We start from the raw sequence: 21,827 nt of genomic DNA on the forward strand, positions 1-21,827 counted from the left end.
ATGCAACTCATGCACTTCTTCAAGTGGAGGAATCTCCTTGTTTCCCCGATCATTTTCATAGTCCCTCCTCCTCTTCGTGTCCCAGCTCCTTCTCCCCCACAGACTGTCTGTTCCTCAGACTGACCATGGCGCAGCTACTCACTCTTCTCGCTGTATACGTGGCGTTTCATTTTGTTCTTTCAGCATCTCATCAAGTCAACGCAGCAGCTCCGGGTGTCGTAGGCAGCGCTAATGTCCTGTCTCTTCTGCAGCCTTATGACCTTTTGTATTACAGCGGGGTTCGAGCTTACTTTGGCCAGGAGTGGCAGAAAGCTGCGGAGCTGCTGGAGAAATCCATCCTGACCAAGGAATCTCTGCTCAGTGTCCGCAGACAGTGTCATAAAGACTGTGTGACCACAGGCAGAGAAGCACTGCAAAACCTGGGTGAGTCTATCAAGTAGGAAATATTCTGTAATGGTGTGTGTTTGTTCATATTAGAGTTACCTCTCTAGGACCCTCTCTGGTATAAACACGTACCCTCAGTTGTCCTCATGGAGACCAAGTCCTTCTCCAAATGAGGCAAAACCTCATTTCAGAGGCTCTGGTTAAAGTTAGGTTTGTTTAGTTATGGTTTAGGTTAGAAATGGTTTAATGGCTGTTGAAATGAATGGAAGTCAATACACTGTAAAGAGTTCAACAAGAGTAGTTTTTGTATCTGTGACCTCTTCAGGACCTTTCCTGGCAGAAACACTGACCTTTTATCAGGACCAATAGTCCGCTGTTTATGTTAACCGGTAAGATTTAAATTGTGGTTAGGATTTGGCATTTACTGGTTATGGTTAAATTTAGGGTCAAAATCCTCGTGAGGCCATCTAAATAAATTTGTAGTAAATGCAGTGTGCGAGCAAGCATAGTTGGACAAAGCCAGTATGTGTGCAACAATAGTTTTTAAAGAGTAATGTGACTAAAACAAATTCATATTACATGATAGAAATATAATACACAGAAACAGAATAAAATGCTTTGATAAAGTTGTAAAAAAGTTTAGATATTTATGCACACTCTCTGAAACCAAAGGTGTTACAAATGTATGCAAAGACATGTTACTCACACTACAAAAACTACATGATTTACAAAAAAGTGATGCTTAATGATACAGTGTTAGAAAACATTTCATTAATGTATCAAATTCCTGTTTCTAATGTTACAAAAACTTTATTGACATAAGAAGCAACGCAAAATTGCATTGTTGGTAATGTCAACATGCTAATTTACTTCATCCTTACTAGATTCTTTTATAACGTGTTGCGACAATGTTGACACCAAATCATTTGTATATTGTTCTATGACCATGGTTCTCAAAGTGTGGCACGTGCACCACAAGTGGTATGCGAGCTTCCTCTGGTGCTACTTGGAAAGGAAAATGTCAAAATCTTTTTGACATCTGTCTTTTGTGTTGTCAGACTCTGAGGAGGGAAGCCTGTGGGACCTCTGGGCCTTGGACTGGGTGCAGCAGAGAGCTGAGTGTTTGCGGTTCTGTATTCGACGCTCAGTCACTCCTGCAGGGCAGCTTCCTGTTTCATCAGACATAGAGTATGAATTTGGCACTCGCAACCCCTACAACTTTCTGCAGGTCACATACTACAAGGTGAGCTGTTCCCCAGCCTGTCAGAGGTCAAAGACATTCTCATAACTGATTGTTTCTCATGTCACAGTGACACTCCTGTCCTCATTCACACTCTCCACTTTATCCACTTCAGTTGGAAAAGTTGCAGAAGGCGGCGTCAGCAGCTCATACATACTTTGTGGCCAATCCCAGTCACCTGGAAATGAGGAACAACATTGAGAAGTACAGGAGGATGGAAGGAGTGACTGAAGAGGACTTTCAGGACAGAGAGTTCCTGAATGAGAAGCACTGGGTGAGGAAGGCAGTGGAGAGAATGGGGCTGTTCTAGCAAGCCATTGATCAGTGTGCTGTATATCAGGGTGGGCAACATTCTTTCCCAGCGTGTCTCACTGGCACAGATAAAGGAAGAGAAGGACGACTCATGCAGTTATGACAGCCCATCGAATTTTCATTCTCCAACAGATCTTGAATCCATCCTTTTATACAAAATGCATTCCAACATTTACATGTTTGAATGCAAAGGGAAAACATTTGCAATTAAGTAAAACCTGTTATAAATAGAAAGAGGATGCTTTATTCAGAACCATCCTGAACCAAACATCCCCATTTGAGATGAAAGGTAGAAGACATACTCCATGAACCCAAGCCATGTGCGCTGCAAACACGCACTAACTTTTTAACACTTTACTCACTTTGGGGCTTGTTTTGTTTTCCTTTGAAGACACTGTTCCATTAGCCTTGGGTCCTTATGTTTCCATGTGTGCGGTTGTACTGTACATGCTTATGAGAAGACATCCAACATAAAGTAACTCATGATAGTGAGTCCATTATCATTCATGAAACTAAATTCACACACTTCTCTGAGTTTAATATAGTGTCTTTACAGTCATTCAGACTTTATTTTGGTAAATGAGACTAAACACAAGAATTGATATCTTCTCTTGTAGCCAAAAAAAAAAAGTGATTATGCAATCACACAGTGCCAAATTTAAAGGAATGTATTGAAAGAGCGAATGTGTTGGAGTGGTAGTTATGGTGAGCCAATCATGGCTTGAGGGACTGAATTCCTCTCCCACCTTCACTTTCTGGTATTCAAACTTGTCGTAGTCCAATCCTGGTTTCAGACCTCTGTCTGAACAGTGTTTGTATATTCAGACACACTTGTTATAACATGACAAGACTTGCCTGAAATAAGTTTGAATAGCCCATGCAATGGCATCTGCCTATGCCTCACACATCATTCTCAAACCCATTGAACCCAGGTCCTCTACGATGCTGCAGTCCAGTTGGAGGCCGCCTTTGACTGGGCACAAGCGTCCAAGAAATGGAAAGAGTGTGTGAATGAAACTCTGCGGCAGACAGAGGAGTGCAGGGTGCAGTGTGAGGTGTCCTCCCAACGGCTGCCTGAGGACAGGGGAGTGAATAGTGTTGACGGTGTGTTCGAGAAGGCTGCAGGTAAGAATAAAACAACAAAAGATTGAATTATCTGTTGAGTTACAAAGCTTCTTTATTTTTTGCATTTCCCCCCCCCACATCTAGCTCTTTCTCTCTCCCTGCTCGCATGCCGGCAGTACTGTGTGATTCAGGTTTCCACACGGCCTGGAAGGATTTCTGCTCAAGAGGACTACCTGCCCACACAGCTGGAGCATCTGCACATAGCTCAGTTTAAAGGTCAGGGTTTAAACGTGTACATGATCCTTATTAAGTGTAAGGTGATGCTGCAGTGTATGCACAATATGACATATTGTTGAATATTTTTTCACCCCAGTGTCTCATTTTTTGAAAAAGTGACAGTTATTTATACTTATTTAGCTTTCATACTTGCCAACAGCTGGTGATGTTCGCGGAGCGGTGCAGTCTGTGCGCTCCCTTCTCCTGTTCTATCCCTCTGACAAGGACTCTTTAGACAATCTGCAGCTCTACTATGAGACACTAGGAGGAGACACAGAGTCACAAGACATACAGCCTTCTCAGGTAACACATCTAAGCCCATTATTTTGGTGACAATTTAAATTCCTCGTTGTATTTTCTCAATTATTAAACTGTACTAGAGTTACTAAAAACACATTCAAATATTATTGTTGTCTCTTAAGTCATTTTTCTCTTTGTCAAATGTAATCCTGTATGATCACAAGTTTGTTTGTGTTTGTTGCACAGGAGATCGTCAGATACATCAGTCACTCTTTGCAGGAAAAGGAGCTACTGTATTTTGGGATGGAGAACCTTGCCTTTAGTTTCACTGACCCAGTAAGTTCTGAGGTCAATAAGACACAAATGATTTTAATGCACGCGTGTAAAGAACTTTAATAACACGAGTGTAATCAATGAGTTAAATAATCATTGTCCATGTAGGATCTTTGGACTCCAGAGGAAGTTGTCCCTGAATCACTGAGAGAGGCCTGGAGGTGAGACAGACGGCGACAAGTGAATCACTCACTGGAGCATCAGGTGTATCGTTATTGATTATTGTGTGTGTGCTTTACCTTTAGAGCTGAACAAGAGAAAATGAATGAGAAAATTAAAGGCGGTTATCAGCAAGAGGAAGTGGACGACAGTGGCTTTTTCTCAGGTCAGACAGTCGTTCCTTCTGGGGTTTTTTTTATGTGTTGAGCCTGTGGCACTTTATAATAATAGTTTAATAATTGACCACTTCTCTCTCACCAGGTGGTCCAGTCCCTCGCGTGGGTGTAACCATCACCATGGATGACGAGAAGCTGAACGGGACCAATCGTGTAGTACTGGACGGAGTCATGACTGAGACAGAGTGTGACAGAATACTGCAGTTAGCCACGGTGAGTTCAGATTAGTGGTGGATTAGATTATATCAGACAGAAGCAGGAACACGTTCAACTTCCATTTGCGCTTGTCTCTGATAGGCTGCGGTGTCAGCTGGAGATGGTTACCGAGGACGACGGTCTCCACATACACCGCACGAGACATTTGAGGGCCTGACTGTGCTCAGGGCTGTGAAGGTAGACACATTATGTATAATAATCAATTAAAAATATAATATGTAACATTTCGGCATTAAAAGTGCCATGACGTTTGTTATTTACTTTGTTGTGTGTAAAAATCTTTCCAACACTCTTCATATTCATATTTGTCTTGACATATTTTCTTAGGTAACAGATCTTTTTTTTATTTTAGTCACCTTTTAATGACATTATCTGCTTGACTGAACATTTATCAGACCAACTTGAGTGCTTTGATAAATGTGTTTCAGAATTTGTAGTGATAACAACAATTAATGAAACCATTACCCACATCACCAGAGAACTGAATCCACATCTGTTGTTCATTTTTTGAGTTATGCTGCTCACAACCGTCAACACGCAACAAAAACACATCCTCCTTGGTGGATGTAATAAAGTAAATAAAATGGTTTTCATATTAAAATGATATGCATAGGTTTTTAATGCTTCATACTGTACGCTGATGTTTTTTAAAATCTTTTTTAAAGTTGGCTCAGGACGGCATGATCAACCAGACAGATGCCAGGCTGTTACACGAGCTGGGCGAGCGAGCACGAGACCTGCTGCATTCCTACTTCAGAAGTCCCTCAGGACTCCACATCTCTTTCACACACTTGGTCTGTCGCACTGCTATCACAGGTACAACACTATTCAGATTTCTCAAATTTGATTTATCTGCTCATGTGGTGGAACTAGAAACACTGCAGTGTTTCTCAGTGTTGTGATATTTTCAGTTTAAACATGTTCTGTTTGTTTGATCTTGCGTGTTCTCAGGTGACCAGGAGGGCAGATCAGACCTGTCTCACCCTGTCCATGTGGACAACTGTCTCCTCGAGCCAGACACCAAGCAGTGCTGGAAGGAACCGCCAGCATTCATACACAGAGACCTCAGGTGCACAAAAATAATCTCAATCACAATTATACATATTTCATGTTGCCATAGAAAATATATTTAGAAGGTAATGAAATAGAGAAAAGAAGAAATATATGTATGTAGTTTTATTTTGTTTGCATTCTCGTTTTCAGTGCCATTCTCTACCTGAATGACAACTTTAATGGCGGAGATTTATTTTTCACAAACCGGGATGCAAAGACAATAACAGTAAGTCACTTTTCCACCTAATCACGTTTTTTTGGTCAGAAATCATTTGATCTCAGGATGTTTAAACCTGCCTGCTTTATTATTTGTTGGACCTTTTGACCTTTTACCTCTTCTTTTGCTCCCAGGCCCAAATCAAACCAAGCTGTGGTCGACTGGTGGGCTTCTCTTCGGGTCCAGTAAACCCCCACGGAGTTACTGCAGTGACCAGTGGCCGGCGCTGCTCGCTGGCCCTGTGGTTTACGAAAGACAAGATCTACAGGGACATGGTGAGCAGCGACCTTCCCCTCATATGAAACCCGTCTCCTGCAGTCACATGGTTGTTTGGGTAAAAAACACAAATTTAGTGGTTGCTTTGTCACTTCCTGGTCTGTGGTCATGCCACGTCAGTGTCCTTTAGGTTCATCATAATTCATCAGCATTCACTTACATTTTACTTTACATTGCAAGACAAATTGCATTTGTAAATATAAACAAATACCAGATGATCTTCTAATGATAATTCTTCTGTGTATTTCTGGAGCCAATCACTCACTGAATGGTGACTGTAGCTTAGCATCACGCAGACTCATCTTTAGTGAGATAGTTCAAACCTGGTATTAACATCTGCTTTGACTGTTAACACCATTAACACCTAACATCTCACGTCCACGCCCCATATGCAAATGCACATGGGCGTCATTGCTGTTGGCGAGAAGAAAATGATGTTTTTAATGAGACCGACTGTGCAGAGGTGTCCGTATTCCTGTGTGTGTACGTGTGCGTTTGCACAAATGACAGCTGGAGAGAGAACGAACAATGAGTCAGAGGAGGTGAGGAAATCAAAGCACAACTCGTGCTACTGTAACATGAAACGAGACCCTAACAATTACACAAGAGACACCGTGTGGCAATACGTTTTAATATCACAGCAGTGACTAAAAATAAATCATTGTATGAGCCCTGAGAAATGAATACATGCTGCAAAATTGTAGCATGCCAGGGAACGTCATGTTTCCGTAAACTATCAACAAATGTGATTTCTGATTGGATCTGAACTATCGGGGTCCACTTGTGATTGGATAACTGAGGACAGATTTGAACACGGTCAGTGAGATAAAAGTTGAATTCAAAAGTCAGAAAACATACTCTCCTTTCATACTCTCTAACCTTTAAAAGGTTTGGCTGCTGTTTTGTAGTGGCCAATATGAACTAATGTTAGTAAAGTTTATTTAGCTGTGTAGAGAGTCTGTTTTAGCTTTTCACAATTAGTTGTGCTGCTGTCATGCGGTTTTAATGTTTACCATTATGTACATTTATTCCATGTGAATCCAGTGGTTACTTTTGAGCAAAAACAACATGGTTTTTATGCTGGTGTAGACTTCATACTGATGACTAACCGCAGTTAGTTAAAATAAATGGTTTTGGTTATTATTCCAGAAAGTACAAAGATAAAATGCACAATAACTCCTGTACAGATAAATATAAATATTATGATTTTAGCCACAGGAAATGCTCTTTATATTATGTCATTGCTGCACTTTTCTCTCCGTCCCTCAGGAGCGGGAGGAAGCAGAGGCCTTGTGGGCGGCAGATGGACATACTGTGGTGAAAAAGGAAGAGGATGAGGGAAAAGGAAGCGCCACCACCACCACCACCAGGAATGCTCGGAGCCAAGCACCAAAGGAGAAGAACAGAGGGAGAGGCAGGGTGACGGGGGGCAAAGATGAGCTGTGAGAACCACAACAGTCCTTAAAGACTAGAACTGGAACACATCTTCATTTGCATCCAGTGCTTTCATCACAGGACCAACACAGCAGCCATGAACACTTCACATTATCTTTCCGTTTTTTTTACACACACATTCGCTCTCCTCATCCTGCTGCATTTTTGTGTAAAGCATGCATGTATATACTGTATTTATATTGTATGTGATGAAGGTAAGTGAGAGAAACCGCTGTCCTGTCCTGTCTGAGAATGGAAGGGAATAAAATAATGAATGTGACTCTTAACCAGTGCAAGAGCCAGACTATGTAATCTGTTACACCCTCTGTGGCTGCCAGTTGATCAAAACTAAAAAAAAGAATAGAAATGAAAGGATAACATTTTAGTACAAGCATGTGATAAGATATGTGATAAGACAGTAACACAGCAGTGGGTAACTAAAAGTAATCACATCAGCGCGATGTATCAGAAACCTGGCAGTAAGAGGCAGACGTGGGAACAGAGAGGCAGACAGAGAGGTGCACAGGAGGAAAAAGGATAGAAATAGAGAGATTAATGTTAATCCCTCATAAATGAGTGCATTTGTTTATGAAGCTTAAAAAAACCTCCCATTTAGAATATGGAATAATAATCCAGCAAGAGATGATTTAGTCATTCATGTCCAGTGGAGTGACACTCAACCACCCTCTTCCATCTTATCCTTCCCATTACAACCAGTGCCTGCTGTCCAGTCAGCCCCCTCTTCTGCTTTTCGTCTCGTACATTAGGAACCAAGCCGAGAACCGTTTATGGCCCATATTAACACTCTCACTCCCCCCTGTGTTATAATCCCCCACAGCAGCAGCAGAACTGGGTCGGCAGGACTGTTTTAATGGAGCCTTGGGTTTAACCTTTTTGCCTCCCTCACATGCTGAAGCCATTAATTTCACTTAAAGTCTGCATTAATCTGCCTATAAGTGGGTGTCATGTCTAGATAATGTATGTAAGATATCCACACTCGTCAGTGTCCCAGGCGTCTACTGCTCTAATTTCACACTTGGCAGAAAAGCATCAAATTCATGGCTTTATGATGTCACCTTTACATGTTTTATACGATTAGCGGAAATTACGTCAGGTCCAACACCTCAGCTATAAAAGTGAAGTCACACCATCCTGATGTCACTAGAACAGTGAGCTATGTGGAGCGAGCAGTTGACAGGATCACTCATCCCTGATGTTGCACTTCCACGCATTAACTGTCCTATTTGTGGCCCACACTACTTATTGTTTGTCTGGTGAGGTGATGATTTCTGGTCAGACTGGATGACGCTTTTCACCACTGTTAGGTGTAATCGTGAGATGAGACACAAAAACAATATGAGGATCAAAATTCCTGCCTTAATTCTACATTCATGTCACAATATATCTTTTAATCCAGTCACCCCACCCCCTCTCAATCTCTGCCATCCTTAACCTCCTTTTTTTTCAAAACAAGGTCAATGATTCAATGGAATAAACAATGGACTAAACTAAATCTACACTCAAATGCTTTCGGTGAAAACTTCTCGTCTCTTTGTAACGCTGCATCAATACTATGGTGTGTTATATAATTGAAGGCAGTGATAATTATAATATTAATGATTTTATTTGAATATCACCTGTAAAAAACAAGTTTACCAAGTGCTTTGGCAGACTAAGCAAAACCAGGATACTCAGGGACAGAAACAAGCGAAACGGGACGGCACAGCTGCAAAATACGCCACCATATGTCAATATGACCAAAAGCAAGAGAGAAATAAATCCGGGACGAAACGTCATACAAAAGCAAGAGCAAATAAAAGTAAATAAATAAAAGCAATAATCGCTGAATAACGCAAGAAAACCAGATTTGGGAAAAAGGAAATTAACAGTGAAGGTTGTTTCTTTCACTTACTTACTAAACATGTCTCCTGACTGTATACAATGAATTTGTGAAACATTTTTTAAAAAGTCCATCGTTCTTGTTTTTTTAACATAAAAGAGATTGTGTAACATCACTAATGTGTGTCTATCTGTGCTATCTGAGCACAGATCTGTGTTCACATGTTTTGTTTTTAAAGGATATCCTGTGTGAGCAGACACATACATATGTCGCCCATCCTGTATCCCAGTCTGACACCAGCACGTGGTGCTCAGGTGGTGTGAGGCTCCTCCTCCCCGTGTCCACCCCTCAGTCTGTCAGAAGGCAACTGTAAATATCATTCTCAGATAGTGTGCCACATGCATCGTATAAAGCGGATGAACAGACGTATGTGGGACGATGGTGGTAGAGGTCTTATGTCTCAGATACTATTATCTCTCTGTGGTCAGTTTTCAGTGACACTCTCAGATATAATAACAGGGAGAATTCAAGATGAAGACATCACTGGTCTTTGCATAGTAGCTGAAAATAGCTCTCTCTTGTGACCCTGTGTCTGTGCACCTGCTGTCAAAACTGTTCTTTTGCTCCTGTTTCTGTTTGCTGTTTTTTTTTACACTCCATCTCAATGCCCTTCCTCCAAACTCAGGGTCAACTCAAAATAGCCAAAACAACCAGACTGCTCCTGTCGTCAACTCACTCGAGTGAGCAAAGTCAACACTTTAAAACTGCACTTATCCATGCTGAATGACAGAAAACACCCAGAAAAACATCACACACACACACGCACACGTCAGCTTCCCCACCCTTTCATAACAGAAATTATATTAGAAGTACTCAAAAGTAGTCCAGAATCTACAGCAGCTGGGGCACAAGGATGCTGTTTAGTCATCTGAGTCTTTTACCCTAAAGGGCTCACTCAGAAAGTAATTATGTGATACTTGAAAACATATCCACTTGAAAAGTAGACGGCAGCAATTAACCAAATAACGTGCATCACTGACATGTTGTTAACTCTGCATGGGGCAGATTAGACGTATTCCTTGCTTGGGCAGTACAATGGAGTGGCGGTTACAGGTTTGAGTTTAAATGGCATGTGGAAACTCACATGATGTGTGTGTTTGTGTGTGTGGCTCTTCTCTGGATATTCCTCCTCCTCCCGTTCATATTGGTTTAAACTGGAAAAGTTTAAACTTACTTACTTAGTTTAGACTTACAGGTATCTAACAGGTGTCAGTGGGCCCTGTGAGCCCCATCAGAGTATAAGCGGTATAGACAATGGATGGACCATGTCTGTCACACACACACACACACACACACACACACAGGTATGAAAAACTGACACCTGTTACTCAAAGTTTTCATTTTCATTGTTCCGTGTCTTGTTTCAGGAGCTGATTTCGGGGACTTGATACTGAGGTTGTCTGGGTGAAATGTGGACTCTCTCGTCTCTAAACTAATCGACCGCCTGAAAGTGATATCCTGTTCTGGGATCACTTGCGGTGCTGTTACATAACAGGTGATTTACTTTGTTAGGTAATGTGCGACTGCAGTGGGGTGCAATGGACAAGGGACAAGGACACACATGAAGGGTCCAGTGTAAGAATTAGTGGTACACATTAGTGGTACACAGTGGTAGCAGAGGGGATGCAAACACTTTCAAAACACTTTCTCTCCACTCTCTCTGGAGTTTCCTCCTTCTTCTTTGTTGTCAGGTTTGTGTGAGAAGAGCTGTTTGTCTTTTCTGTAGTCAGCTTCTGCTTCAAAACACAACACACGTGCTCTGCTGTAGAAACACTGTGGCACAAGATGGTGGCCTCCACACAGCAAGGCCCTTCCCTAAAGTGCATAAAGCTTTTTTTTAAAACCAAACATTGTTATATGTTATATTTTATATGTTATATGTTATACAGTGAACCTTTAGGAAGCTCAAAGTTTAGGAAGTTTATTTTAAGATGCCATGAGAGGTTAAATCTAGGCCAAAACAAGTCAAATAGAGGGATCAGTGAAGGTATTTGGATCTCAAGTGCCCTTTTTAATTACAAACATCAAATGAAAATGCGTATTTTGACACTAAACTGTACTGTAAAGATCACAGCAGCACTTATCTTTTAAGCGTACATCTGTCAACATTTTATGAATGGACCCCTGAATCCTGCAGTCATGTCTTACATTATCCGTGTATACTGTGTGATCTCTGCTCTGCCAAGTCTTCCTCTCTGCCCCAAATGTTCTAATATTAGCTTAACCTCAGGTTTACAAAACACAAACCCCTCTGCCAGTCATGTATCTATTAAAGACTACCTCAGCACCATAAAAAGCCATGCTCCCAGGTCCTCTATTTATCTTCTTTCCCCTCCCCTCCATGATTTCCATCTCTTGGTTTTTGATGCGGATTCACCCGAGCTTGTGTCTTGTGACCCGCTAACCATGATCTGCACCTTGTTTGGTTTCCCCGACTGTCTCCTCTGCCGTTCTGTATCATTCACCCCCACCCCGGCCCACTGCACTCTACTCCACTCCACTCCCTCCAACCCCTCTTTCTGTCCATCCCAGGGTTTTATCCCTTCATCACTGATCTCCCTTCATCCCTCCAATCCTCATCTGTTCCTCATAGGAGCAGTGGAGAGAGTGACGGAGGAATATCTCACTGAGTGATTCCAAAAGCGTGGGAGAAGCTAAACTTATGATAACGACCTGAGGGAGAGCATTGGAAGAAGAGTGACTGAAGATCAACCAACACACCTTGAGAGGAGTTTCCTCACTGGTGAGTAGAGTGTTTTACTCAATGTTCTTAGTAATTGACTGTGTGTGTGTGTGTGTGTGTGCAGTTCTTTCATGCTGCTCAGTTATTGAATCAGATTCAAAGGGTCAGATCAAAAAGTCTGAAAATAAATGTTACTGTTAATACTTTCAGAATATCCTGTTTTTAAAGTGTTGAGTCAATATATTCTTTAAAGTCAAAACGTCTCACACATACATCATAAAGTACTTGTGATCTTGAACAGAGCGTAGGACTAACACTGAAAAAGTATGGACATGCAAATCGGCATTCTGTTGAAACGCGCTTTACAAGCTTGTTTGTGTTTTATCTTTAGTTTAGTTGGCACAAGCAGCAGAAGGATTTACATAGGATCAACACACTGCACTGGTTCTTCATTGATACTCTATAAACACATTTATTTGTGGTCTGATTCCCATTACTGCCACACAAAAGCTGCACAACAACAACTATGGTAAACAGTTGAAAGAGTGTAAAATATAGAATCACTGTTCTAAGCAGAAACAATGACTTGTTATTCACAGTAACCCTGGGTTATTTTGGATACAATCTTCAATACACTACAATACTGACATATCTCAGGATCAAGTGGGGCTTTTGTAAACTACTGAATAATTGACCATGGATGAAAAGAACCAGACAGATTTCTTTGGTTGGTCCAGCAAATTAAAGACGCGACACAACTCCAATATTACCTTAAAGCAGGTCTTGTGGTCATTTACTACAATCTTACACCTGGAGATTCTTAACTCAACAGTTAACCACTAGAGGGCTAACAACATAGCAAAAGCTAATGTTGGTATATATATATATATATATATATATATATATATATATATATATATATATATATACATATAGAGAGAGAGATGTATACACACATCTCTCTCTCTCTCTGTATATCTATATATATATATAGATATATATATATATATATACACATACAACCCTGGTACAGCCCATCTGTTTGTTTAGTATTCACATGGACTGCTGGTATAGCAAATATAAAGCACAGCAACTACAATGTTATAGCTATATAGTCTTTTAAATCAAACAAACAGGAGCCATATTTTCAAGAATTTTCACTCATAACTTAAATGATTTTGTTGGTGCAGGAAACACAGCACTCTGACCGGTGACTGGTAGAATGACATAAGGTGTAAACTGCAGAAAATCATGTGCCTAACTCCCTCTATCACCATCCACCTCGTCCATCTGCCCCCGCCCTCATTCTCATCCCACTATCTGCTCCCCCCATCCTTTCCCCCATCTCTTATCCAGATGCAAAGAGCAGTCAGTAATCGGATGAGAGCAGATTTGATTCAAAAGGCTTCCCTTAAAATCTCAGCCAGTAGGATTTATAACTCACTCGCCCGCCTCGCCCCTGAGCCTGCACAACCCCCACCCCCTTTGCCTCCACTTTTCTCTCGCTGTGTTAATGCACTTCAACATCCACCAAAACCCAGCCGTCATTTAATCACACAGAACAATGGCAGGTTCCCCGGAACAGAATGGCAAAAGGGTAATAGCGCGACTAAAAAAAACACTCAAGCATTCATTATAACACTTATTTTCAAAGCAATTTCCCACCTGGAACAAAGGCCTAAAATCCCCTGTTCCCAACTTCAGGGAGAATTGGAGTATGGACGGCTTTAGATGGGACACCCACACAGTATCTGCTGAGGTGTTCTGGAGCATTGCACTACAATAAACCCCAAACAAAATCAACACTCTAATTATAATTTTTTATCACATCTCTAATTCAATTTAGGCAGCAGAGTGACAAACAATTAAAGGCAATCTCTTTCTTTTACAGCACCATTCTCACCTTCACTCCCCTCCTCTCCCTTTCACTTCAACCAAATTAGAGGCAAATCCACTGGGTCATGTGTTTTGACAGGGATACTCATTCAAATAGTGAGAAGGGGAGAGAGAGACAGAGAGATTGCTGCAAACAATAAGATCATCTCAAGTATCCAGTCGTGTCAGATTTTGAGGTAAGATAAAGAAGATACCATCATGGCAATTTGTAAGAGGAGTCATTTGTGTACATGAGGAGAAAGCGGAGTGTTTTTCTGTTATTCTTGAGGGTTTTTTTGTGCCTTGTCATGATGAAGTTACTGTCATGTGTTGTGCTCTTCTCTCTGCATTGCTCAGTTTCTGTAAAATCAACACAGAGATCGTGACTCTGCCTTTTTCCACTTGTGCCTCGATTACATTTGTCACACTGTGTGGGTTCGTCCATTAGGTGATTGCTTCTTTAATTATGACATTACTAAATTCAATAACCATTAACATTATTCTTGTGTGCACTGACGTGTTAAGTGGAACACACTCCCCTGTCAGTATTTGTGCATTTGCTGTGAAGTGCGAGGTGACTGGCTGAGGGCTGATACACTAAATGACATTAAGCATTTCAGGACATTCTGGTTTGTGTGTACATTTCAGGGTGAGGATGTGTGCTCTCAACTTCAGCCGAACAGCAAATACTTTTGCTGTTAATGTCATGCTCGAATATTCATGTGGTCCACATGTATTGGTGTGTGTGCGTGTGCGTGTCAGTGAATGCATGTGTAGGCGTGTTTTGTGGGTTTCTGTGTGCTCCTGCGTGTTTATAGTTTGCAAAGCAGACAAGGGCCAGTTTGACTTGCAAAATAGCACTTACTTGGAGTTTGGAGTTAGAGAGGCTTGAAATTGCTCAGGTAGGTGCAGGTGCAATTCTCGTATGGAGCATAAAGGTATGAATCTTGACTCCTTTAAAATTATATTTCTTGTATTTTGTCTCTTCTTTTTTTTTGTCTCTTTTTCTTCCTCATTTCAGGGGTTATCTGCTCTCCTGACTTCTCTCCCAGTCTGCATTAGTGAACATACCCAGCAACCATCACCATGGGAGAAATGGAGCAATTGAGAAAGGAGGCGGACAGTCTAAAAGACCAGATCACTGTAAGTAGGCTCCTCTTGTCATTTGTGAGCGATCAAGAAAGCAGTATGATTATCAGTCTTATCAATGTGACTGGGAGTGACCTGATCCCCTCTGTACACTGCATGTGTCTGCTCTCCATATGCTGTAGGCAGCACGCAAGGCAGTGCAGGACACCACGCTGCAGGAGGCAGTGGCTGGGATCACTGTGGTGGGCCGTGTCCAGATGAAGACTAGGAAAACACTAAGAGGTCACCTTGCCAAGATCTACGCAATGCACTGGGGCACTGACTCCAAGTAAATACACAGCATATTGTACACACGCTGAAAGAACACCTGCTGTTTTACCTTATCAAATTTAGCACACAGTTAGAATACAGAGAGGTGGATTACAAGTATTGATTTAAACTGGTTGAATGTGTTTAAAGTACAAATGTTTCAGCTTCTCAAGCTTTCATTTTTGATGTTAACTCCACCAGGCTGTGTGTCAGTGCCTCACAAGATGGAAAACTCATAGTGTGGGACAGCATCACGACCAATAAGGTGAGTTTGAATAAAAGACTTAAAAGTCCTAATTGTTGGAAGAAGGCAGACTGTGACTGTGACATTTAAATAAGCAACTTATATCTACTCTTGAACATTGTTAAGCATTTAAGTAATATTTGAGTTTTAAAAGAGTTTAATGCTCACAAACTCAGCTCATCTGCTTCATTAAAGCTGTGCTGAATTATTTGTCAACATAGATAATGACACTTTGGGATGTTTTACAAAATGGATGATACAAATTGGATAATTATGCACATTAACACAATCAGTGTTAAAATGAACCCTCATATCTCACTCGAAATAAAAATGAGATTTGAATAACAACCATACCAAACCGCAACAGGTTGTTAAGATAACTTGGAAAAGTACGTGTGACATTACAGTATGTTAAATGAATGATATAACTTTAGCAAACATTTATTGTTTAAAAACACAACTTACTTTTCTCTGAATCTGAGAGATTTGTTGACTTTTGTCAACAAACCTACAACCTCCAGCAGAAAATAGTGATCTCCTGTAGAACCAATATTAACAACCTGATGAAACAAGTTTTTAACACATCTAATGATTTCTAGCTTCCAATCGAACACACGATTTAAATAGTATTTTCTCACTCTTTCTTCTTGTTGAAGACAAGAACTTAAACAGTCCCGTTTGTGATCCTAGGTGAATGCCATCCCTCTCAAGTCATCATGGGTAATGACTTGTGCCTATGCACCTTCGGGGAACTTCGTGGCTTGTGGTGGTCTGGACAACATGTGCTCCATCTACAACCTCAAGGGCAAGGACGGGAACGTCAAGGTCATGCGTGAGCTGGCAGCACACACAGGTCAGACGACACAGCTTGTGAAATACAGAATCTTGAAGTCACCGATGCCTAGATGTTGGACGTGCACGGGACGTTCTCTGGTTTCTCATATAAGCTTTTTTTGGTTGCCCAGGTTACCTGTCCTGCTGTCGTTTCCTTAATGACTCTGAGATCATCACCAGCTCTGGGGACTGCACTTGGTAAGAATTTAGGATGATTGATCGTACTTTAAAAGTCTGTTGCATCTTCCCAAAGTCTGTGTAGCTAAAATGAACGCTGTCTTTGCCTTCATTTAGCGTATTATGGGACATTGAGACAGGAACCGAAAAGACCATCTTCACAGGACACCAGGGAGACTGCATGTCCCTGGCCGTGTCCCCGGACTTCAAGTTTTTCATCTCAGGGGCGTGTGACTACACGGCCAAGCTATGGGACATCAGGGAGGGTCAATGCAGGCAGACCTTTGGAGGCCATGAGAGCGACATCAACTCAATTGGGGTGGGAATGAATATCATTTACACATTACCAAAATCTTTCTCTTGAAGGCGACCTAGTCTCTAATCTAATGCGTCTGTTTTCTCCAGTTCTTCCCAAATGGAAATGCAATAATAACTGGGTCTGATGATGCTACCTGTAAGCTGTATGACCTGCGAGCAGACCAGGAGCTCATCACCTACCAGGACTCCGGCATCATGTGTGGGGTGACCTCACTGGCTCCCTCCCTGTCTGGACGTTTGATACTGGCCGGCTATGACGACTTCAACGTCAACATCTGGGACTCACTGAAAGCAGAGAGAGTGGGTGAGTACAGGTGGAAAACATAAAAGCTGGAGAGAAACCTCACTGGTTATCCAGTGATACTTATATCGTCTCTTGTCTTCCTTGTGGTGACACAGGAGTGCTGGCTGGTCACGATAACAGAGTGAGCTGTATTGGAGTATCCTCAGATGGCATGGCGTGCTGCACAGGATCCTGGGACAGCTTCCTCAAGATCTGGAACTGAGGTCATTCCTCATCAGTGAGCAGGAGGAGAGACGTTAACATCTGCCTGGGAGAAATTGAAAAAGAAATTGGAGTTAGAGGAAGGGATGAGGAGTCACACAGGGGGAAAGGATGGTATTTTAATTGTGCCAAGTCCTATCTAATGTTGGAGAGGGGCTGTAATGTGAAAGGTTTCTCCTCTCTCTGTCACATTGCGCTCTCTCCTTTCTTTTAGCATTATGGGTGAATTTGGGGGGTCATGGGGTACAGGATATCAGAAAAGACGATTCCTCTTAATGGTGAATTATCTTGTGGTTCAAAATAGTAACGTTCTGTTGCAGAATTTCAAATCTCACCCAATGAGAACAGTTGCCAAATTTGAAATGGTAGCACACTGGACAAGATAGAAGTGAATATGGGTCCAGAACCAGCCTGTGTAGGTTTACACGAGCTCTACTAAAATGCTGTATGAAAGCATAAGTTTGTGTTTATTTAAGTAATAAGAGCATTTTTGTTTCTGACCTTTGTTTGTTCTTAGCTTCGGTAGATTCTCTAGATGCTTACATTTTAATACCTGTCACTTCCTGATTTTAAGTATAAATGAAGTTATAGTATGCAGATGTCCACATTAGTGTTTGAGTTGTTTTGTATGTGATTGAAAATATTTGGCTTCTCATCCTAACTCAGGTCAGACCAGAAACGTGCTTTGTGCAAACTGTTGAACTGACAAGATGGGATGATAAAATGGTTTTAATGGTTCATTAAGCACTAACAAAATAAGACGACCCGTTTGTCTCAGGACTCTTCGTACAAGTGCTGGTTTCCCCCTGGAGGATAACTGCTACTGTGTGTTTGAGTTCTTCTGAATCTGGACATGATCTGTCTTTCCTCTGCATGATAATCTTGAAAGTTTTGTGTTGAGTGCACAAAAGCTCTGAACTCCATGCCCTACAATTTGGACTGTTTTCAATATACACTGTGCGAGTAAAGCAATTTCACCTTTCTTAAAAACTGTCTAATAAACCTGGGATACCGCATTACAAGTCTAGTGTTTATTTTTGACAAGTTGACTTATAATACTACTAGATACAAATGCTAACGCACAATTTTAAAAGTCAGTTCAATAGACTTGGGGAAATTTAAAAGAAAGAAGGAAAAAAGTATTTTTAAACACCCTTTTATTTAAAATGTAACAAAAAAATTCAAAAAACACAAGAAGCAAAGTAGGACGACAGGAAGTACTTGATAACTGATAAACAGATTTAAAGCTGAGGTATGAATGCAAATAATTTTATTTATATTTACAAAAAGACAAAATCAGCATTTGGCGGTCCAAAGAAATATTCACAAATGGCAAAAAACACAAGAAAAATCTGCTTAAGAGAACTGTACACATAAAAGCATGTTTTAAGAGATAAACAAGTGGCAGGAATGTACACAACACTGCAGTGCATCATCTGTTCTCTTTATCCACAGCCACTGCCAGCACTCTGCGGTCCATCAGTCCAGGCCTCTGTCTGTCTGGAGTGGACACCTTCAGCTTCATCTAGAAAAAAAATACATTACCACAAAAATAAATTCACATTGTGTTAGGATTCACTTTTGAACAATTAAAATGAGCATTACTTTATAAAGCTGGTGTGAAAGGAGCATAGGGATCACAATACCTGGGAACGTTGGTCCCTGGGGGAGTTGGTCTCCTTAAGGATCTGCAGAGGTGAGCGGCCCTCTGAACCTAGAAAAGTAAAAAGACAAAAAGTCAGACATCGATCAAACGACTACTTCCTGTTTGTAGGTGATAGGAGTTTAAAAGAAAAACAAAACAAAAAAAAGCTTCAAACAAAACAAAAAAAAGCTTCGCCACTACACACCTTTCTGCTTGACTTTGCCATAGTGTCCCTTATTTTCGTTGGTTGTATTCTTAACGGCCAAACGGACGGCGAGGGGGGAGGAGCCTCTCTTGGCATTCTGCCCCTGCACTCCTCTGGCTCTCAGCCCAGTGCCACCAAAGCCTTTTCCCAACCACTGCGGCTTAAACACCACCTGACTGGGACTCTTTGAGTCAAAGGTGGGGCAACGGATGCCACTGCAGAGCTGTGGCTGCTCTTGGTTGTTGTTGTTGTTGGTTGGCGGCTCTGAAGAAACAGCTGCAGGCGGCAAAGAGTTTCCTTCAGCGAGCTCTTTTGTTTCCTCAGAGGATGGTGGTATTTCTGCTTCCTCTCGCTGTGCAGTGGGCACCTGAACAGGAGAATCAGCTACTTCAGAGGTTGGTGAAGGCTCAGCTTGGGACTCGGGTTCAACTGTGATTGAAGGAACGGCATAAGAATGATCCACGCCATCCCTGAGTAGTTCCACTGCCACGTCAGGTACTGCAGAAGAAGTGCTGTCATGATGCACCTCAGCAAAGACCTGTGATGAAGGCGCTCCCTCATGGCAAGTTATCAGGCTCATGCTCAGTCTCTTGTGAAGAGGAGACTCTCTTGCTTCTTCTGCCTCCTCCAGACTAACATCTACCGTTTCTACCTGCACCTCCACCTGGGGCTCCTCAAGAACCACAAAGGGGCTTGAAGTACCCACACTCTGTGGCAGCCCAAGCACAGGAGTGGCAAGTAGGTTAGCATGTTCAGCCAAGGAGCTGTAGGTTTGAGAAGGTTGAGGAGTCAGGAGGGGCTCAGTGGAAGCCAGCTCCTCATCCCTGTAGACTACCTCCTCTTCCACAGCATCACTGAAGCATTTCTGAGGCGCTTCAGTGAATTTGCCTTCAGACTCGTTGTGGAAAAGCATGCCCAGGCGGCGAGCAAAGGACCCAACTTTTGCTGTGGAGACAAGTTTAAAAGCATGTCTGACATGATTTATGAGGTGAAAAGAGCCATGCTGAAAGTTATTGTTTACCCAATAGTTACCTCTCATGACGTCTCTGACAGGGGTGCGGACAATGCCAATAGTCGGTGAGCGGGGATCAGTGAATGCCAGGGGACACTCACTTTTCACAACAGCAGAAGATTTAGCCACCGGCCCAATGACCTGCAAAAAACCCAAAGCCTGTTGTGAAGCATTTTAAAATGGCTCCCTCTGAGCTTACAGTAGGACTATGTCTGGGTCGGAAATCTAAAAATTAATCTACCTGAATAGGTGTACGGTCGACGTTAGTTGAAGGAGAGCGTGGATCGATCAGGTGACTGATGTGACTTTTCCTGACAGCTGGTTCTGGTTTCATTGGTGCAGATACAGGCATCTTACTCTCACTGGATCCCATGATGCTTACTGAAGGTTAACTGGAAAATATAACAAGAAATTGGAGATCAACCAATGTGTTTTTCCCTGGCCATTGCCAAGCACCATTTGATGAACTGACTGTTTATTCACAACAATCGATAAACAAAATTGCTTAACTGATATACATTTACTATATGGTCTATTTACTATATGGAGTATGGTCTATCACATGTCTGACAATACTGCATTTTGCATTTACACTGCAAATCAAATCAAAATAACCTATAATCCATACACATGGCCATAAAAATGTTCACTTTTGGATAAAAATTGACATTTTAGTGACCTCAATGAGAACAAACATATCAAATAAAACTGGCCAATTGCAAATTACGAAAAAGTCAAAACTGGCCACAATAATCTGCTCGATTTATTACTTGTACTTAAAGACATAAAGCAACAAAAAATGTGAAAATGACTGGAATTTTAAAATAAAGGAACAGCACAATGAAACAAACGTACTTCAAATTACATAAAAAAAGAGGAAGATTTGAGGCTTTGAAGAAAAAACAAAAAACAAATCCTTTCACATTATGCAGCAGAACTGAACCGACACCTACACATGTTATATACAACACTGAATATACAGCATACAAACACGATATCAAGGAGTGTAACACAGTTTAAAACCCAGCTAACAACAAGCTAACACAGACGAGGTCGGTTATCGAGTGTCCTTGTTTTCCTTTAAAACTGAAACGTCTTTCACTTAAGTTTAAACACAGACTATATGAGCGGACATGAACCACAACTTACCTGAAATAAAACAAAGACAGTCGATAAGTCGCGAAGGTTTAACTCCTTTCACTGACTCCACACTCAAAACGAAGTGATTTCACTCACGAGTTTGAAAACATTTAAATGGCGCTTTGCGTACACGCTATTTTTAAATGAGCCAATAAACACACACTTCCGCTCCGCCTCCTCGGCGCTGATAGGCTCAGAGCACGGCGATCTAGGAGTGGGCGTGGTTTCTGGCAGAAAACACATTTGAAAGTTGATATGAATGCGTGTACTGTTTGTCACATGTGTACTGAGGGATTACGCTATGTTCAAACACGCCTCTCCTTATTCAAACTGGACAGACGTTAGTCTTTTTTGGGAGGTTAGGGAGAAAAATGGACAAAACAAATCATGCATTTCTACATTTATCTATGGAAGATAGAGGTTGAAAATGGAAAAATATCACAAAAATATTGTTAAAAAAGATGCATTAACTCATACAAACCCAAAATACAGTCTAAGCTTACATTTATT

At 41.5% G+C, this 21,827-nt stretch overlaps 3 protein-coding genes across 6 annotated transcripts; 2 read left to right on the top strand and 1 right to left on the bottom strand.

Moving 5' to 3' along the window:
* The first annotated feature begins 88 nt into the window (after positions 1-88).
* p3h3 (prolyl 3-hydroxylase 3) lies at positions 89-9,375 on the top strand. Its single transcript, XM_044033143.1, has 16 exons — positions 89-423; positions 1,443-1,627; positions 1,740-1,898; positions 2,869-3,061; positions 3,146-3,277; positions 3,438-3,580; positions 3,764-3,853; positions 3,959-4,011; positions 4,096-4,175; positions 4,271-4,398; positions 4,483-4,578; positions 5,067-5,217; positions 5,353-5,470; positions 5,605-5,680; positions 5,806-5,946; positions 7,217-9,375. The coding sequence occupies exons 1-16, from the start codon at positions 126-128 to the stop codon at positions 7,391-7,393; spliced, it is 2,220 nt and encodes a 739-aa protein (XP_043889078.1). The 5' UTR covers positions 89-125; the 3' UTR covers positions 7,394-9,375.
* A 2,430-nt stretch (positions 9,376-11,805) lies between these two features.
* gnb3a (guanine nucleotide binding protein (G protein), beta polypeptide 3a) lies at positions 11,806-18,331 on the top strand. Of its 4 annotated transcripts, none has more exons than XM_044034626.1 (10): positions 11,806-12,024; positions 13,856-14,036; positions 14,861-14,982; positions 15,111-15,256; positions 15,439-15,502; positions 16,172-16,334; positions 16,447-16,513; positions 16,610-16,811; positions 16,898-17,114; positions 17,210-18,331. In XM_044034626.1, exons 3-10 carry the CDS (start codon positions 14,926-14,928, stop codon positions 17,314-17,316), a joined length of 1,023 nt encoding a protein of 340 aa, XP_043890561.1. In that variant the 5' UTR covers positions 11,806-12,024; positions 13,856-14,036; positions 14,861-14,925; the 3' UTR covers positions 17,317-18,331. The 4 variants fall into 4 exon arrangements, with proteins under 4 accessions (XP_043890561.1, XP_043890562.1, XP_043890559.1 ...); XM_044034627.1 differs by having other exon boundaries at positions 13,940-14,036; XM_044034624.1 differs by lacking the exon at positions 13,856-14,036 and having other exon boundaries at positions 11,807-12,024.
* Positions 18,332-18,462: 131 nt separating this feature from the next.
* cdca3 (cell division cycle associated 3) lies at positions 18,463-21,427 on the bottom strand. Its single transcript, XM_044034623.1, has 6 exons — positions 21,327-21,427; positions 20,419-20,569; positions 20,198-20,318; positions 19,166-20,110; positions 18,962-19,029; positions 18,463-18,840 (listed from the first exon to the last, which is right to left on the bottom strand). The coding sequence occupies exons 2-6, from the start codon at positions 20,548-20,550 to the stop codon at positions 18,748-18,750; spliced, it is 1,359 nt and encodes a 452-aa protein (XP_043890558.1). The 5' UTR covers positions 20,551-20,569; positions 21,327-21,427; the 3' UTR covers positions 18,463-18,747.
* Positions 21,428-21,827: the final 400 nt, after the last annotated feature.

This window comes from Solea senegalensis, linkage group LG9, assembly GCF_019176455.1.
Source record: "Solea senegalensis isolate Sse05_10M linkage group LG9, IFAPA_SoseM_1, whole genome shotgun sequence".
Taxonomy (NCBI): Eukaryota; Metazoa; Chordata; class Actinopteri; order Pleuronectiformes; family Soleidae; genus Solea; species Solea senegalensis.

What these genes read in the sequence shown, in the direction of transcription:
- cdca3 (XM_044034623.1), bottom strand. Translation starts at nt 20,550, where the DNA reads ATGGGATCCAGTGAGAGTAAGATGCCTGTATCTGCACCAATGAAACCA. An exon ending in TCGACCGTACACCTATTCAG is followed by an intron (nt 20,319 to 20,418) that starts GTAGATTAATTT and finishes GGTTTTTTGCAG; the next exon opens with GTCATTGGGCCGGTGGCTAA. An exon ending in TGGCAAAGTCAAGCAGAAAG is followed by an intron (nt 19,030 to 19,165) that starts GTGTGTAGTGGC and finishes TTACTTTTCTAG; the next exon opens with GTTCAGAGGGCCGCTCACCT.
- p3h3 (XM_044033143.1), top strand. Translation starts at nt 126, where the DNA reads ATGGCGCAGCTACTCACTCTTCTCGCTGTATACGTGGCGTTTCATTTT. An exon ending in AGAAGCACTGCAAAACCTGG is followed by an intron (nt 424 to 1,442) that starts GTGAGTCTATCA and finishes TTGTGTTGTCAG; the next exon opens with ACTCTGAGGAGGGAAGCCTG. An exon ending in GGGATGCAAAGACAATAACA is followed by an intron (nt 5,681 to 5,805) that starts GTAAGTCACTTT and finishes TTTTGCTCCCAG; the next exon opens with GCCCAAATCAAACCAAGCTG.
- gnb3a (XM_044034626.1), top strand. Translation starts at nt 14,926, where the DNA reads ATGGGAGAAATGGAGCAATTGAGAAAGGAGGCGGACAGTCTAAAAGAC. An exon ending in AGCTCTGGGGACTGCACTTG is followed by an intron (nt 16,514 to 16,609) that starts GTAAGAATTTAG and finishes GCCTTCATTTAG; the next exon opens with CGTATTATGGGACATTGAGA. An exon ending in ACTGAAAGCAGAGAGAGTGG is followed by an intron (nt 17,115 to 17,209) that starts GTGAGTACAGGT and finishes GTGGTGACACAG; the next exon opens with GAGTGCTGGCTGGTCACGAT.